This window comes from Cyclopterus lumpus, chromosome 15 (genome assembly GCF_009769545.1).
Source record: "Cyclopterus lumpus isolate fCycLum1 chromosome 15, fCycLum1.pri, whole genome shotgun sequence".
NCBI classification, from domain to species: Eukaryota; Metazoa; Chordata; class Actinopteri; order Perciformes; family Cyclopteridae; genus Cyclopterus; species Cyclopterus lumpus.
Window position 1 is genome coordinate 14,976,651 of NC_046980.1, and position 17,202 is coordinate 14,993,852.

The following is a 17,202-nucleotide window of genomic DNA, read 5'->3' on the forward strand; positions in this document are numbered from 1 at the left end:
ATGTTATATCTGAGGATGGCTGATGAGCGCCAACCTGCTCGAGTTTACTGAGAAACAATGATCTGAACGAATCTTTCTGATGGCGGGAGGAGCTCAAAGGAATCTGTCACAGAAATGCTTTCTGCTTGAACAGTTGTATTCTGGGAGATTGTTGGTCAGAACAATTGGACATTTACATTACAAAAAAATTTATAAACCTTAATACTGCATTGATTTGTAAAGTTTTAAAGGTGATATTGATGTAATAAATATGAATGAAATCAAACTGTTGCCCACTTATCCACCAAGCCATCGGAGTCACTATTCAATGCAGTGCAGTGAGATGCAACATAAATATGTGTGATTTAATATTTCTCACATATATTTCAGATCAGATTTCATGACATATTATCAACACAAAGGTGACACTAACACAAGTGAATCCCCTCCAATTTATCCATGTGAAGATGAAACAATGTCTGTTTTTGTTTAGCCCATGGCCCGTGCGAGTTCAGAGGCTTTACTGGTTTTCTATTAAGGGGTCATATTGTTCACATTTCAATGCTCCAGTTTGAAATGTATATTTGCACTTCTCATGTCACAACTTTTGATTTAAACTTGCAACAGGATATGTTTTTATGTGATGTGCTTCTCGAGTGCTTTCATAACTTTGTAACTTTTTTTCCTCCATGCTTGCCTAATTATCGTGTGTGAATGTGGTGTTGGATCCTGTGGGTTGATGTGATGTTTTCTATCTTCTCATGAGGCTGGTGTAAATTAGCCACAACAAATTCAGTACAGCATACAGTAGAAAAGTGCATGGGCACACGGTTGGTGAACATTGTACATGCATGCTCACGAGTGCCATGTAGGGCAGCTGTAGCTATGTTGATGTCGCAGTGAGTGCTCATCACAAAAGACACATTAGCACAAGAAAAAAGGAAAAGCAGTGCTATCATGTGTTTGTGTGAACAAGCTGTGAAGGAGCACATCATTGTGTGCCAGGTAGAGCTTTACATTGTGTGAGATGTGATGTCCCAAATACTGTATATGTAATTACTGTTCAAATATATTAAAAGTGGGACATAATGCATAATGGGTAATGCAAATCACCTGGGTTCTATGGCGAAGGTAGGTAATAACTAGTCATTGAATGCTAGTAAGTGCATCTCTAGATGTACCTTCCATCACATTTCAGCTTGCCACTTCTATCCAATTTCACTGTTTATTATTAATCCACAATTTGTTAGATGTACTTTCTCATTTTTTTCTGACGGCTCCCCAACAGGCACCCAAGAGGCCATGACATTAATGCAACGCATTTGTCTTTCTCTGTCTCTCCAGGAAAAGAAGAGTATGTCGCCACCTTCAAAGGATCTGAGTTCTTCTGCTACGACTTGTCCTTGAACCCGATTCAAAGCAGCAGTGATGAAATCACATTGTCATTCAGAACCCTGCAGAGGAATGGACTGATGCTGCACACGGGCAAATCAGCCGATTACGTCAACCTGGCCCTGAAAAATGGGGCTGTCTCACTCGTCATTAATTTGGGGTCTGGAGCCTTTGAAGCTCTTGTGGAGCCAGTCAATGGGAAATTTAATGACAATGATTGGCATGATGTCAAAGTAACAAGGAATCTACGTCAGGTAACAGTACAGAGGGTGATGCAGAGACTCAGTAAATGAATCAAAACAAATGCACTTAAATCATTACCATCATACAATATATTGTTTTTTCCAGACATTGTAATTGGATTGCTAAATTGAATCATGGTGGAGATAAAACAGAACCACAATTGCGCAGGGACATCTAGATGTGAATTAAGACCTCTATTAAGTTACAGTATGAGGGGGAAAAGAAAGACAACTTATTTACCCTTAAAAAAGCAACTCTTATCCTGACCGTTTTAAGTATGTAATTGAAATTGAAATATGACTTGACTCGAGGCAGTTCCTTTGGGAATAATCCTTATCAAGAAAGTATTAGCGGTAAATTGTTTATTTTTTTCTTACAAAAACATTTGACCAGACAGTACTAATACTAGTACTAATTTGTTTAAAGATTTATATCACTGCTAAGGGATTATTTTGTGAGATAAGAGAAAAGCATTTAAAAGTAAATTTTCAGACAAAGTATAAACATTACGTAAGCATAACAAAATCACTCTTACATACTGTATCAAATATGGACGTAGTCTCCGTGACATCACCCATCTGAAGAGCTGGTGAAATGCCCGAAGTGGGTGGCATTTTAACGTCATTGAGGATCGACTCACTTTTTGAGCAAGCCTCAAGTGGCCATTTGAGGAACTGCAGTGTTTGGGCACTTTTGTGTTGGCTTAATTTCTCAACACAAGAGGTTGCTTTTTGAAATCAATGTTTTATGAGCATAGGCAAAACCTTCTAACAGGATCCATAGGCTTTAATGGGCTCTCCTACATGGCAACGGTGACTCCCCTCTGCATTATTAACTTTAAAGACCTGCTAACCACGGTATCAGGGGGTTGGTGGTTCAATCCCCGCCCTAGTCGATGTGTCCTTGAGCAAGACACTTAACCCTGCATTGTTCCCTGTAGCTGTTCTACAGTGTATGAATGTAACACGATTGTAAGTCGCTTTGGATAAAAGCGTCAGCTAAATGACATGTAAAGTAAAGTAAAAAGAGACGACTATGTAGGAACAGTGTGACCTGGTTAGGCCGCACACGATTTCTTACCTATTAGACTTCTTTGGAGCAGCGTGTGCTATGTTCTAAAACACCACAGGATGGTTCTTGCAACCTCCCACTAATAGTGCCAATTGCATCTGACAACACTGCTCAAAAATGGGAGACTGGCCAGAATTGGTTCTTGTCTGATTCTCACCAAGAATGGAGGAATCAGATGGGATGAAGAAAAGGTGTCAAGCAGAACCTTTGGCTGTAGTGCATGTGCAAACCCATCCACCTGTACGATCATATTGCCGTGGAAAGAGAGAAGCTACAGAGGTATGTGAATGTGTGTTGCATTGTAAACGGACTAACTACTACCGATTTGTACCAGGCCAACATATACAGTACTAAATGGTGTCGTGAGGCAGCTGCCACTCTGCTAGTGGCAAACCACCCTTGTACATCAACAGCGCCAGTCTGTTGGATCCATGGCCGAGCCAAAGTTTTGCTGAAGCCACACATCAACATGTTCTCAGTGGCTTTCAACAGTAACAAGCCGCTCCCACATGTCAATCGATGTAAGCCACCACTGAGTCTGTTGGTGGATTTGATTTCACATCCCTGCTGTCTAAAAGCTGCCACAACGATAACAAGATCCTGATCACTTTTTTTCCAATTACAGTAGTTTGAGGTGTTATGACTCGCAGTGCCCAAGAGGCCTAATCCAACAGTATATTGGGTTTCCTCCACTACTCCAGGGCCTGATGGGACTTCTAGAGAAACTGAGTCTCAATGTGCAACATGGCATTTGGGATCTCACACAAACCAGTGCTATGTGTCTTGTGTGTTTCATAAGAGCTAGGCCATTGACCATGTAAAGTTGTAGCAAAGTCATAATCATTGTTCATCTAGGTTCAGAGACCAAAGGTTCAGCTGCACTTCTAGGTAAAGCATCCATTTACTGGGGCTGCAGGAAGTCCTCTTACACTGCTGGCTTAACTGATGATGATGTGTATAATACCCTCTTTGGAGACTCAAACCCAATGTTATCTTAGTGAGCGAAAATCCAGCTGAGTGGCCTGATTGCCATCATTGGTCACAGCATCTTTGTCCTTCACATCGTTCAGAGACAAATCCACTGCTGCCGCTACATGACAGTTGAGATGCTCCTGGATGTTGCAGACAGTTCGTTTCAGCGTCTTTAGGACCTGGAGATTAGTGGATGTGAAGATGTTACGTGGACTGTGGCCTTAAAACAATATTAGCTTTTCAAGTTTGCCTAAATTTTAATTTAAGTCGTTAATATTGAAAATTTCACCACAGTGTGACTAATAAAAGATTGTATTTTATCATGAAGAACACGTCAGACTGTTTAGCCTGTGTTAAATGGAACACTGCATATTTATTTCCATTTACTCCTCCGTATCAAACCGATTATTGTGACCCACATAAAATGTTGAGAATATTTGATTTGACATAGACAATAACACAAAGCTTTAGAAAAGTATTGTTCAGAAAACATCTCTAGTTTTGTTCCTGCTCACTTGGTGGGAAACGTTTGTCTTCACCTCAATACCGAAGCTGCTGCTTTTGCATAATCAGCACATTGATTATTGGCAAACCTCCTTGGATTTGGCCAGCTTGAACATTCACTGCATTCAAATTTGTAAAAGAAAACCAAGCATATTGAACGCATGCTCTTTGGGGGGAATCAACATTCCCATCCTCCTCATTCTGTGTCAGGGTGTTCTTTGCTTTGTCTCATTGCAGTAAAGTGATCCTAAAGTTCATCAATAAGACCAAACGGAGGTACAGTATTGTATGAGAGACGGAAAGTCTGATGCACTGGATTGGTCTCCAGCCTAAAACCAAGTACAAAAGAACGCAAATACCAGTACCAACCAAAGAAACCAAGCTAAACAGGGTCTTGAACTAGGGACTTTGTAAGAGAGGGTCAACTGATTTTAGGCACTCTTTCTTCTGAACAAATTGATGTGTGTCATTCATAACCTCAGGACTTGGGTAAGGGTAACGGTCTGGTCTCTTGCAGAACATGGTTCAAAAACACCATGGAGAACTTAGGGAGTTGCTAGTCGAGCATTATTGTTCTTTCCTTAGGCTTTTTTCTTGTTGAACTTATTTTGCCCTTTTTACTCTATGTTACTAACATGCTTCGGAATCAAACTAACATCATTCATGGAATGTGTCATTCTACTAACCAGTATGTTTTTTTGCCGTTTTAACAATGTACTAACAGTATTGACCATCATATATTATTTGAGTAACAGTCGTTATTCTGTTCACAGTTTTTAATTTCCTTTCTCCCCCCTTTTCCACAAAGCACTCAGGCATTGGACACGCTATGGTAAACAAACTACATTGTTCGGTAGATATCATTCTAATTGTTTCTTAGTTTGGGTTTGCCGTCTGTTTCTTTTCTTTCTTTTTTTTTTTAATTTTTTTTTTACTCTAGACGTCATTTACAAAAAAGGGAAATTGCGGTTGGTACTCTTCTGCTTACTTTTCGAATCCTTTTTAATTTCTTGGTTCATTCATTGGTTTCGCCCTCTTTATTTCACTTGTTTCCTGTCCAATTCTGTTTGATCCACCTTTTTAGGAGCATCATTTCGAGCCTTTTGCATCAAGCTGTGGTTAAAAATGAGGACCCTCTCCTGTCTGGCTGGCCTGATGCTCTTTGGCTCAGCCAGTTGTATCCCCATTCACTCTGCATGGCATGCACTTTGACTACTTGTTGACAATTGAGCTGTGTTTGTCATTGGTGCTTCTCTGGTGCGTTCTTATTTCTCTTTGTGGTTTCGCGGTGTCCATAAGCTTTTGCATGCATCTGGCACTGTGGCAAGTGTCTAGATACTGATACCCAGTATCCCAGTCTATCATTTTCTTTTTGTGTGCTTGTACACAAAAAGAAAAGACAAATGTATGCATGCTATTTTTTGTTCTCGTATACCCTCAGTCATTGTCCGATACTAAAAGGTGATTGTGCTTTTCATAGCATGTGCTCCCTCTCTAACCCAGTAGCACTTTCTGATTTCCTTTGTAGAACTGCTGGACGTACTAATATGTAATTTAATAGTTTAACTAACATTCTACTAACACCATTTTTGTGTCTGCTAAAGTACTTTTAAGTTGCAGTCGGGGCAATACTAACACTGTAGTATGGGCACTTCACTAACACTCAAACTAGAATAGCATTCCTTTGAAGGCTTGCAGTCTTCAAACTAATCAAACTGGTCAAAATAATAACAAAACAAGAAAAAAGACAATGAAAACAGACATGAAAATGGGTTTAAGAAACATATAGGGAAGTCTGTCATAGACGACAAGAAGGAAAGGCAATAACATTGCAGTATATAGGCTGTCTGAGTATAGCGTGTCCTTTCCCTGTGCTTTGTTGTCTAGGTAACAATATCCGTGGATGGGATTCTGACCACCACAGGATATACACAAGAAGACTACACCATGCTAGGCTCTGACGACTTTTTCTATGTTGGAGGGAGTCCTAGCACAGCTGACCTGCCTGGATCTCCAGTTAGCAACAACTTCATGGGATGCCTCAAGGAGGTAAACACCACTTCTGTGTGCACTCTGAGGCTGGTGGGTGTACAGGATATGACTGGCTTCACCTCAGGCCCCCAAACACGCCATTCCACCCACACACTGACCTTGTCTCATCCTTTACCCTTTAGTTTGTTTCTACTCTTTCCCTCACATACTCTCCCACAAACTTTATGTTGCCTCTACCGCCCCCTCAGTGCGCGCAAAATGTTATACACGTACACGCACACACACATTTACTTTGTGGTGTCTGGTGTACCACACGGGCGCATACACAACTTTCTTGGAGTGGAACTTACCACAGGCTTCATACAGCTCCGTCAGGTGCACTTCAAACGGGAGCAGTGATCCTGGGATCATGCAGTTGGCTTTTCATGAGCAGTCAGCTAACTGACACACTTAACACCTCACAATTGGAATTGGAATACTATTATTTTAGACCACTTACCGAATTACTTACCGTATTCCTGTTACCGTATTAGTTTGGTGTTGTAGTAGTGCGTCTATTACCTTGTGCTAGAAATGTGCAACTTGGCTTTAACCCTCACCTTGACCAACAAAGTGAAAATACATCACTATTTTGATAAATACTGTCAGGTGATGTATTAAATGTATTAAATTCAGCACATTTTGTATCTTTGATGCTCCGTGGTGTAATGGCCCCTCAGGCTCATGATTTACTGACACTGTTATTTGTCTCTCACCTCTCGACTCGTATGTTCTTGTATACTTCTATAAAAAGTATGTATAGTCTATACTTAATCCATGAGAGAAAGAGGACATTTCTCCTGCAGAGGGTTTATAATTGAACAGTAGTATCTGTATTAGTACTTTTTCAGTTTCAGGTTAATGGGGATTTTGACCTAAAGCATATACCTCATGAGCCACCAGGGAAATACAAAGATATGAAGCATCCAAAGTACTGCAAAAATGATGTATCTATTTATCTTTAAATTTCAAAAGCTGTTCCTCCTTCCAGTCGTTTTCCCTTTTGCGTTCTTCTACTTCTTTTGGCATAGTGGTGTCCTACATCTCGGCTCTCACCTCAAGCGCAGGCTTTCGTCATCGGCGATCCTCTTAGAGGTCCAAGGCAGCTCTCTTTAATGAGCAGGCAGAGCGTGGAACCTCATGTCCACACGCCATGTACAGCTCATTAGAGGTCTGGAGTATCTTAGTTAACTACAAGTCTCTGAGGTGTTGTAGATGTGGTGACAGGGAGTGGAATTTGCGTACCATAAATGTGGCCCTTACTGCTCGTGGTCAGCGTAATCACAGCGTCTGCTCTCACCATCCTGAGATTAATGTATATTTAATAGCTCAAAAACTTATGAAAATATGGTGCATAGCTGTGATGGTTCTCCTGAGATGTGTGTCTCCTCTTTTATTTGCTCCGAGAATAATGTATTATTATAGTTTAACTAGACAATGCAGATGGCATCATCAAAGTTAAAAAGGACACTTTGTCCCTTCATTGTAAAGTCCATCCAGCCTGTTCCATTAAACAGAATCCCCGTCTCAGGTCATCCTGTGTATGTCATGATAACATATGAGAGATGGTTTAACAGCATGTGCCACAGCACACTGCCCTGATTGATGGGATGCTTAAAGTGGCTTGTTGCAGCTTTGATGTGCAGATTCCAGTCTGAGTTGCCACGCCTGCCTGTTGGTTCTGATGGCAAAACAAACGGTGGTGCAGTAATTGCTCAGTTGTCACAGCCCGAGCTTGATGACAAATTAGTGCAGCACTACTAGCGCAGTAGCAGTTGTAGCTCAGACCAAGGCTCCTTTTGACTCTGAAAGGTGCCCTTTGTCTTGACTATAACAAATTGATTTGGCTTTAGCGGTGTCTGCTGCACCTTTAGTCTACATAACTAAGGTCCAGCAGGCAGAGGTACCATTTTTTTATTTCTTTACCCTTTTTTACATTTGTTCCTGTCAGGAGTCCAGTCAAACGACCTGTCTATTCCTATTTTATTTCTATGAAATCTTTAAAACATTCAATTGGTTTCAGAGGTAAAAAAAATCTAAATGTTTTTTTAGGAGGGAAGATGGGGACGTGGGAATAAAAGCCTGCCATTTTCAGTTTCCCTTTTTTTCTTCCGTGCAGTAAAATGCAGTCTGATACAGTCGGTCACAAAGCATTTACAAGAAAAATAGTCGGAGCTTAACTAATTCGAATGCACCGCTAGGAGCTCTATCTACCTGAACAGTTAGACACAGCAGATCTGATTCAGTGATAAACATAATGCTCCATGCAAATGCAATCCCATCGGAGTTGTCCTCGTTTTCAGGTGAACGCTTAGCGTGGCAACAAATGAACATTTGACAGTAGTTTCCACAGATGTATCTCATTTGATTTGTCCTGATGAAAGCGATATTGAATTACTACGAGAACTATTTTGTTATGTAAATACATATGCATGTTACCATAATGGGGCTGTCCGTCACTTGATAACCTTATCTACTAATTAGTCGTGCTCGAATGGTGTGGAAGAGATCATCGACTCCGCTCGTGCCCCCTGGAAAAGTCTGTCTAGCATACTGTTGACAGCTTTAAGATTTCAGTCCTGGTTGATTTAGAGTTTCTATTTGAGTTTAGCAATGGAATTGTGCTTCAAGTTTAACAATTCTTGAGTCTTGTTGTTGATGCATTAACTTTTTAGAATTGTGTGCATAGTTAAATTATTTTGCGTGTGTGTATATGATGGAGAAAAACTAATACAGAATAATTTTCTGTGAATGTTCTGACACCCAGTCCTTAACACCGCAAATATTGGAATACTTTCATCAGTGGGCCATTGGCTCAATCACCATTGTATTGCAATACTCTTCCTGCAATAGATAGTGATTTAACAGACATTTATGTAAATTAAACACAGTGTTTCTTTTAAATTCTTTTTTTTGCAAGCTGATTGACACATTTTATTAAAACACTTCAATGTGAGTAAGAGTGCTTCACTGCTGAAGTCATTTTGAAATACCCACACTGATGTTTTAATGAAAAGTTTTGACATTCCTCAAAATGTTAATTACTTTCTCATATGGAAATTAAACATAACAAGACAAGGATTCTTGACCACAACAGCTGCAATAATCAAAATACTCTTTCATTATGGAGATTGGATAATGACAAAGTTGTGGCTGTCTCTAAGTTTTTGTAAGACTTGCCAATTACAATGTCCTTCCTGTTTGATTTGCACAAACAAATCTCCCCTTTACACACATTTAGCTACTTCTTTGTCTTTAGAGATCTGTTTTGCATTCTAGACAAATTACTTCAAAAGCAGCCTTCTGCAGTGTTTAGAACACAGTTGAATATTATGTTACCTTTATTTAACAATGAAACGGGAGATTAAAGATGAGTTACATACACAAACGGAGTTGATTACAACTGTAATTAAAAATGATCAAGTTGGCAAATTGGTCAGTTGATATCGCTGTACTGTATGCTAATTCTCATCCATGGTTAATTGGTATTTTAATGACACTGCGGTTCAAGTTTCTATAATGGGCTGCTGCTGTCTGTCACTTCTGCGCCCTACTTCTTCAGCACTTGGCACCTCAAAGGTCACAGCACGAATGCACATCATGTAGTGAAGCACACTTAAACCAAACCCTGTCTGGTTTACAGTGCATTCTGTGTAAATAAATGTACAGTAGATTTTCGTAGTTTATCACTTTTCTGGATTATGCAGTGTTGCAATGTGCATGTTCATGCAGTTCATTTTCATTTGCTTTCGAGAGGCATATCCATCATCTGCCCACATAAATCAACGTTTACTCCACACCTGCAATCAAGGCAGCAGTTTAGATTTATCCGCCTCCATCTTACTTTCCACTCGCAATCCGAGAAGATGCTACCGGATTATCACAATCGCCTTTTAGATCCAAGCGGTCTCTTCCTTTGGTGGACACTGAAGCTAAAAGTCCAAATGGATATCTGAACTGCTCACACCAGACACAGACAGAGTACACTATGCATGTGTTGTGAAGGCTTCACGTGGGAAGCAAAGCGAGCGGGGTGATGTGAGTGACATTTGGGGCAACTCGGACACAGTTCCGCACTCATAGGTGCAGTGTGACCTACTGTACGTATGATTGTAGAATTAACTTTCTTACTCTACTCCCAATTCAGGTTGTGTACAAAAACAACGATGTGAGACTTGAGCTGTCCAGGATGGCCAAGCAGGGTGATCCCAAGATGAAGGTCCATGGCACTGTGGCCTTCAAGTGCGAGAATGTGGCCACTCTTGACCCCATCACATTCGAGACGCCAGAGTCTTTTGTCATCCTCAACAAGTGGAACGCTAAGAAGACGGGCTCCATCTCCTTCGACTTCCGCACCACAGAGCCCAACGGTCTTCTGCTCTTCAGCCATGGCAAGCCCAAGCAGCAGCCAAAAGATTCCAAGAATCCTTACACTCTCAAGGTGGACTTCTTTGCCATTGAGATGCTGGACGGCCATCTGTACCTACTGCTGGACATGGGCTCAGGAACCACAAAGACCAAGGCAGTCAATAAGAAAGTCAATGATGGCGAGTGGTACCATGTGGACTTCCAGCGAGATGGCAGATCAGGTAACTTTCCATCTGTAGACGATGAACATGCAACAGGAAATGATTGGCTCTTTCTTCATGGAAATAGACTAATATACTATATAAGCATATGCAGAAAACCTCAGGATCAATTTGACAGTGGCACAACAAATTATTGTTGGGGAAACGCAATTTAACAATGCATATATGCTACAAATGCATACATCGGAAATCTGCCGAGGTTGACTACTCATCAATGATATTAGAAAATGATCCAAAGATTTGTTTTAATTTTGAAAAAATATCTGAATCATTCAGTCTAATTTCCTGATATCTGCAGCACACTTAATGTAGGAATATTCAAGGCATTCTGTAATGCTGCTTTTCTGTTTTCGTCATTTGATTGTGTTTTGGTTATTCGAGTCGTTTTCTTAAGTTGCAGTGTGTTTAGGGGTGCGGCATACGTTTGCTTGTTTATACATGTATGAATGATGATGATTCCCACATACAATGTACATTTAGCAGGGACCTAGAGTACAAGCTTTTCTGTGCACGATCTGGATTAATTATTCAACTGCAACAAAAATACTTCTTCAGGGTCAGTTAACTTTTCTGTAAAAAAGAACAAAAAACAGACCATTACCAGATCAAGGCTGATACTACATCTAAACCGACAATTATTTATTTTCACTGGATGCTTGTACCCTTTTTCAACGCTAAAAGGTTTTGATGGCAGTATTGTACATCAGCTGGTGGTATATCTGTGTCATATTTTGTGATTCCAGGGACATATTTGCCCCCTCTACCATTGTGTCCTCTAAGCTCCGGGTTGCTCTGCTCTGGTTCCTGTTGATTTGCTTATCTAAGCAGCAATTTGTTAGTGTGTGCTTAGAGCCAAGGCCCTGCAATGTCATGCTGCAAATTAGATATACCCCTTGACCATATTTTCCACTCCATCTCAAGAGGGGGAAATTAGATTAACTGTTTCATTACCTCCCCAAAGCAAAACTGGGCTGTGGTCTCAATTGAACTTTATACATTGTTAGAAAAGCTATAGAGCGCATTCGTGTGCTTTTTATCCAATTCTACCTTTTGGCTGCATGAATCATTGAGGGGTTTATTTAACAAATATTCAGTTTCAATACTGGCTGAATAGAGTAGTGAACAGTGATATGTTACTGAGTGTCTTGGATTCAACTTAACATATGTGTGGAAGAAAAAGCTGCAATGTCTTCTCAAATAACATAAATCCTCAACATGTAGTCATGGTAGACCAGACAATAAGAACAAAATTAGATTTTGTATATTATCTGTCAAGTAACCTTCCATCATCCACCCCCACACACTAATGCGCACGCACATACAAGCTATTGAACATCTTTTTTTTTTTACTCGCTGTTCTCTCTGTCTACTCTGCCTACGTTTCCATGGAAACAGGAGGTGGTCTCTCCCAGGACTGAGACGGTTACTGCACAGTGCTTTGCTGAGCTGTGCACTAATGACATTTCAGAATAACTTTTCCTTCCTTTCCTCAAGTCTAAGGCGTCAACACTTGCATACTGGAGTGTAAAAGGGACATAAGAAGGTCTCTGTCATATAATGACTTCCCATGTGAGGAGAGTAACACAATGCTTAGTGCCGCACAGTGCACTCACACACAGTATAACATAAGTCAATAAACAATTTTCAAATTTACCAGCACTATTTTATCTTTGCTCACCCTTTTATATTTAAGCCCATTAATTTCCGCAAGTATGCAGCCCTCCTAAATCTAAAATCTTGCATCTCGAGATTTGAACTGCACAAAGCACTATTGTTTGCAGTGTGTAATGATGTGTGCCTGGCTCCTCAAATGGAAGCATTATCATTTGTGCAGTTCCTTTCTACTGAAAAGGCCTCATGTGATTTCCATTCCCACAGGATACATGCAATTTTAATGATGCATTAAATAGCAGATTTGTGTAAATCGAGTGGTATAAAAAACTTTCTAAACACACTACTTTAGTTATTGGTACATATTGATATTTGGGTTAAAGCCGAGCACATTTGGAGCTGTGTGAAATAAAGAAAAAGTTTAATTTGTGGATGAACATGTTTGTGGTATGCTGTGCCGCGCTGTAATACATTTGTTACCTTTTATGAGAGCCTGAAGGAACATAATCAATCCATCAAAACATTATTCAGTTGTATTGGTTCGCATGTGAAGCTCAGTAGTAGCCCATCCTACGACCCAATGCTTTTATTCACTCCAGCGCCCTTTTGTTATACTATTTAATAATTTATAGAATTAAGGTAATTTTAAAGCGCAAGAAAAGACTACATTATTCCCCTTGAGAGTGCGAGTCACGAAACATGTGGTACGCTCTGCTTTTCATCTGTGTGTCAGATGTTTTATTAATACACACCACCAAGTACATCACTCAAAACCCAAAAAAATCAACTCACAGCCAAACAAAATTATCTGCAGCCGTGTCCTCTATGTGCAACACTTCCTGCAGCTGCGACAATGGTGGATAATGATCCCTGCCCTATTTAGTTTAGCCGGCTCTTCCTGCAGGAAGCAACCCTGTAAATGGACTCTCGCTCTCAGACAGCATCTTCTAACCTCAATGCATTTCGAGAGGCTAAGAGACACTTTGCTTTTAAGTGAGGGCTACAGTGCCGGGAGTGCTGTGGGCCTCTCATCAGAGACATTACACGGACATTGCTCTGTTGAAGCCCCACTTCCTGCCAGGGCATGCAACCCACTACTTGACACATAAACATGCACACACGTACAGTACACAAACAGACACATGCACATACACACACATATAGTCAACACATCTCCCCATAGCCCACTCACAAGCTTCTCTCTCTACAGAGAATCCAATCACATAGAGAGATTTGGCCGTATCGCCCTAACTGGATTGTAGTAATCCCCTGTCTGACATGTTTTGGGGATGTGTGAGTGGGGTTAGGGGACATCATGCCAAGTTGAGCCTGACTGCTGATGCAGAAAGTGTGAGAGAGATCTGAGCTGTCCTTTGGACCCATGCCTTCAGGTTTAATGATGGAGTACCACTTACGGCTCAGGCCATGGAGAAAGAGAGGGAGAGACAGAAATGGGTTTTAAAGATGGCTAGAAAGCTGATCTTCGTCAACATTATGGATCCTCATATTGCCTGCATCATTTTAATCCCTCCTAAACTATACATCCTGTACGTGTTTCAAGATATTATTTGCTGCTGCTGTTCTCTCATCTGCTTTCTTATCTGTCATCATATACCCCTCCCTCATCTTCTCTCCATACATCTTTATCTCCATGTTCCCATCTTGTTCTGTATCCATCTCCTCCTCTTTTATGCTCTGTAGCATTCACAGAGACGCATCCCCTCCCCCTCTTGGCTATGAACACTATTCCAAACATAGACACTCCTGCAATGTGTGTCATGTGCGACATGTGTCCCATGCTGCTAGCCTGGCGATGGCACATGTCCCCATGGGATTCTATAGTGCCTTCTGACTTAACATAGCTTGACTGTTCTCACAGTTCCTTGCTGTACTGTGACAAGTGAGTGGAACACTCTGAGCAGATGCCTGAAAGATGCTGATATCCTTCTCTTGTCTCCCACTTACATCAATTTAGACAGACATGCTTACTGTAGACTAACGGCATCCTTGTTTGCTGGTTACGACTATAATACGATTGAGGTAAAGATAACATGAAATTTAAAGAAGATGACGACTCCTGCAGTATTTACTTTGTACGTTTATCCACAAAGTATTGTTTAACCCCAAATATGTTTTGTGGTACAGCTAATTCCTGTCATATGGTGACATCTGACATAACTGGGGTGAAGATACTTCAACTCACAATTCACGCTGACCACACTGGTACGCTCGTTCTTCAGACGGGCACCTGCTCGATCTGAGGAAAGTTTCCTGGCTAATGAGTTTGATGTACTGAGCTCGTTAGCAATAACCTGAAGGGAGCTGTTCTGGCTGCGTGACGGGTGGCCCTTGCCAAGTGTGCAAAGCTTGGAAGTCACAACAGCTGTGGCTGGAGAGAGCAAGGGCAGTGGGTGGCGGCAGGAAAGAGCCGGAACAGATGCCGGGGGCCAAGACCCTGAGAAAAGAGCTGGAACATGTTAGTGGGACCAGGTTAATCATTGTGCACTAGGTCCTTAGCTGTCTCTCTCAGGCCCTTTTGCAAGAAGGCAGGCTCACCTTGGCTGTACAGAACATGCATAACCAAGATTATTATTATAAGCTTATACAGTGATTTAATGTGGGTGGCAGCCTTTCTTCAGATTCAAATAATTGAAAAATAAAATGCAATGAGTTGTTGTGCTTTTATTAAAAACAGAAATATAGATATTTACCATATTTATAATTAATTGTGATATGTACGTTCATGCATGCTCGTGGAAGCTGTAATGAAACTTGAAAGGCCCCATTTAATGTTTAATGTGTCTCTAAAATGTGCCCGACAGCCCGCTGAAAATTCATGTGTGGCTTAGGGCTTGTTTCCCCAACATAAACAACAAGTAACTTAAAAACTGCTTCATATCAGCCATGGCATGCCTCTGCCACTCAAAATGCAAATCATGACTTTATGGCAATTCTATTTTTGAGCATCCTTAGCCTACTATTTCTCTGCCACTTTCCCCAGGCAGTGTCCTGTGCGGATCTTCAGCAGCACGGTATATAGATTACTGGACGAGGATGCGGGCAGTGAAGGCAGCCACCATTAATTAAAGATCCACATTGGCTCCTGCTCCGAGAGTAACGGATCCATATACAAATTAATCACCCGGTCTGAGTCCCACAGTAAGGCCTTTCCTTTCCACAGCTTTACAGTCCAGTCATGTCCTCTGTTGTTTACCGTGCTCCAGATCGAGAATTAAACCTGAATGAGAGCGATAAATCATAGTGGGAAACACACAAACTCTCATTGCAGGTTTAGAGGCAAACAGGGGGAGAGACGGAGTGAAAAAACAGCCTGCAGTCCGTTAATCAAGTTCAAAAAGATGGCTATGATGTTTTTTTATTTTTTATTTGTTTGGTTGGCTGAAATGATAGAGGGGACGATGATTTTTCTTCTCTTTTCCATTTTATGACCATTGCTTTATAGATAAAGGAGATTTATTATGGGAAGTCCAAGGAAAATGGAGAGGATACTCTTAGGGATCCTAGATTAGGCTACTAATAGACTAGCTGTTCCATGATTAATGTGTCTTATCAACACTCATCAGTCATTCTAAATGAAGAAAATCCTGACCTTGTCCAGATGGATAACACCAATTAAGCTCATTTCTTCATCAAACCATCTTTAAATGGGTCTTCTCTGAATGTTTGTATCACTGAACGGCATAAATTATTTTCTCGCACCCGCAGTCACAAATAGGCGTTACAGTATTATGTGTCCATCTGATAAATAACCTCAGAGTTGTTTGGCAAAGCAAGAAATAAACTTATCCAACTGTCATTTCTTTAGGTACCATCTCTATCAACACTCTCCGCACTGCCTACACAGCCCCCGGAGAAAGTGAGATCTTGGACTTGGATGACAATCTCTACCTCGGGGGTCTGCCAGAAAACAAAATTGGGCTGGTGTTCCCCACTGAGGTGTGGACAGCACTACTCAACTATGGCTATGTGGGCTGCATCCGGGATCTATTCATTGACGGACAGAGTAAGGATGTCCGGCGTCTGGCTGAAGTCCAGAAGGCCGCCGGGGTGAAGCCCTCCTGCTCTAAGGAGCCTCCCAAACAGTGTTTGAGCAACCCCTGCCAAAACAACGGAGTCTGTAGAGAGGGCTGGAACCGCTACGTGTGTGACTGCTCTGGGACTGGATACCTGGGTCGCTCCTGTGAAAGAGGTAGGACTTTGTTTTTATCTATTTTTGTCTACCCAGCAGTTTGGATGTGATGTTGTTTCTGTCTGCTTGGCATAACCTGGATTTGTCAGTGGGAGCTGTTGACGACACACAGTGACACACTTCTACCTCTCTATGTATTGTCCTAAGGTTGGCACGGGATTGTAAACACGTGAGAATACTGTCAAACGATGTCAAAAACTAATTTTTATTATATACTCTTTAGATGTAGCATTCTTTGTCTGAAAGGGACGTCCTTTCAGGTTGAGTTTGAACAGCAGAGCCATGCAGGTGGTCTTTTTATGTCGGCTGAACATCAGCGGCTCTCGAACGGCAAACTGAAAGTAAAACGAGACAGAAAAGAGTGCATGTGGAGACAGACAGCCACAGAGAGACAGAATGAGTCATACATCGTAGAGTGTTCACTATGTTGAGTGGCAGGTGACTGATGCACACCTGAGGCGCTGCTGGTCACGTCCACCATGCACACTTGCCTGTAAATTGGCTGTCTTCTGCTAACCATTTGGCTCATCAAACCACTCGCTCATGACCAGACCCGCTGCAGAATACTTATCCCTCTCTCCTCCGGAGAAGAGAAGTAGG

General features: G+C 41.3%; 1 protein-coding gene across 1 annotated transcript in view; it reads left to right on the top strand.

The window, feature by feature from the left end:
• Positions 1 to 17,202, top strand: part of LOC117743931 (neurexin-1a-like) — a 227,525-nt gene that overhangs the window by 78,099 nt on the left and 132,224 nt on the right. The window contains 5 exon segments of the mRNA XM_034551908.1: positions 1,324 to 1,625; positions 4,970 to 4,993; positions 6,049 to 6,210; positions 10,340 to 10,781; positions 16,219 to 16,602. Of these exon segments, the coding sequence (XP_034407799.1) occupies positions 1,324 to 1,625; positions 4,970 to 4,993; positions 6,049 to 6,210; positions 10,340 to 10,781; positions 16,219 to 16,602 (1,314 nt within the window).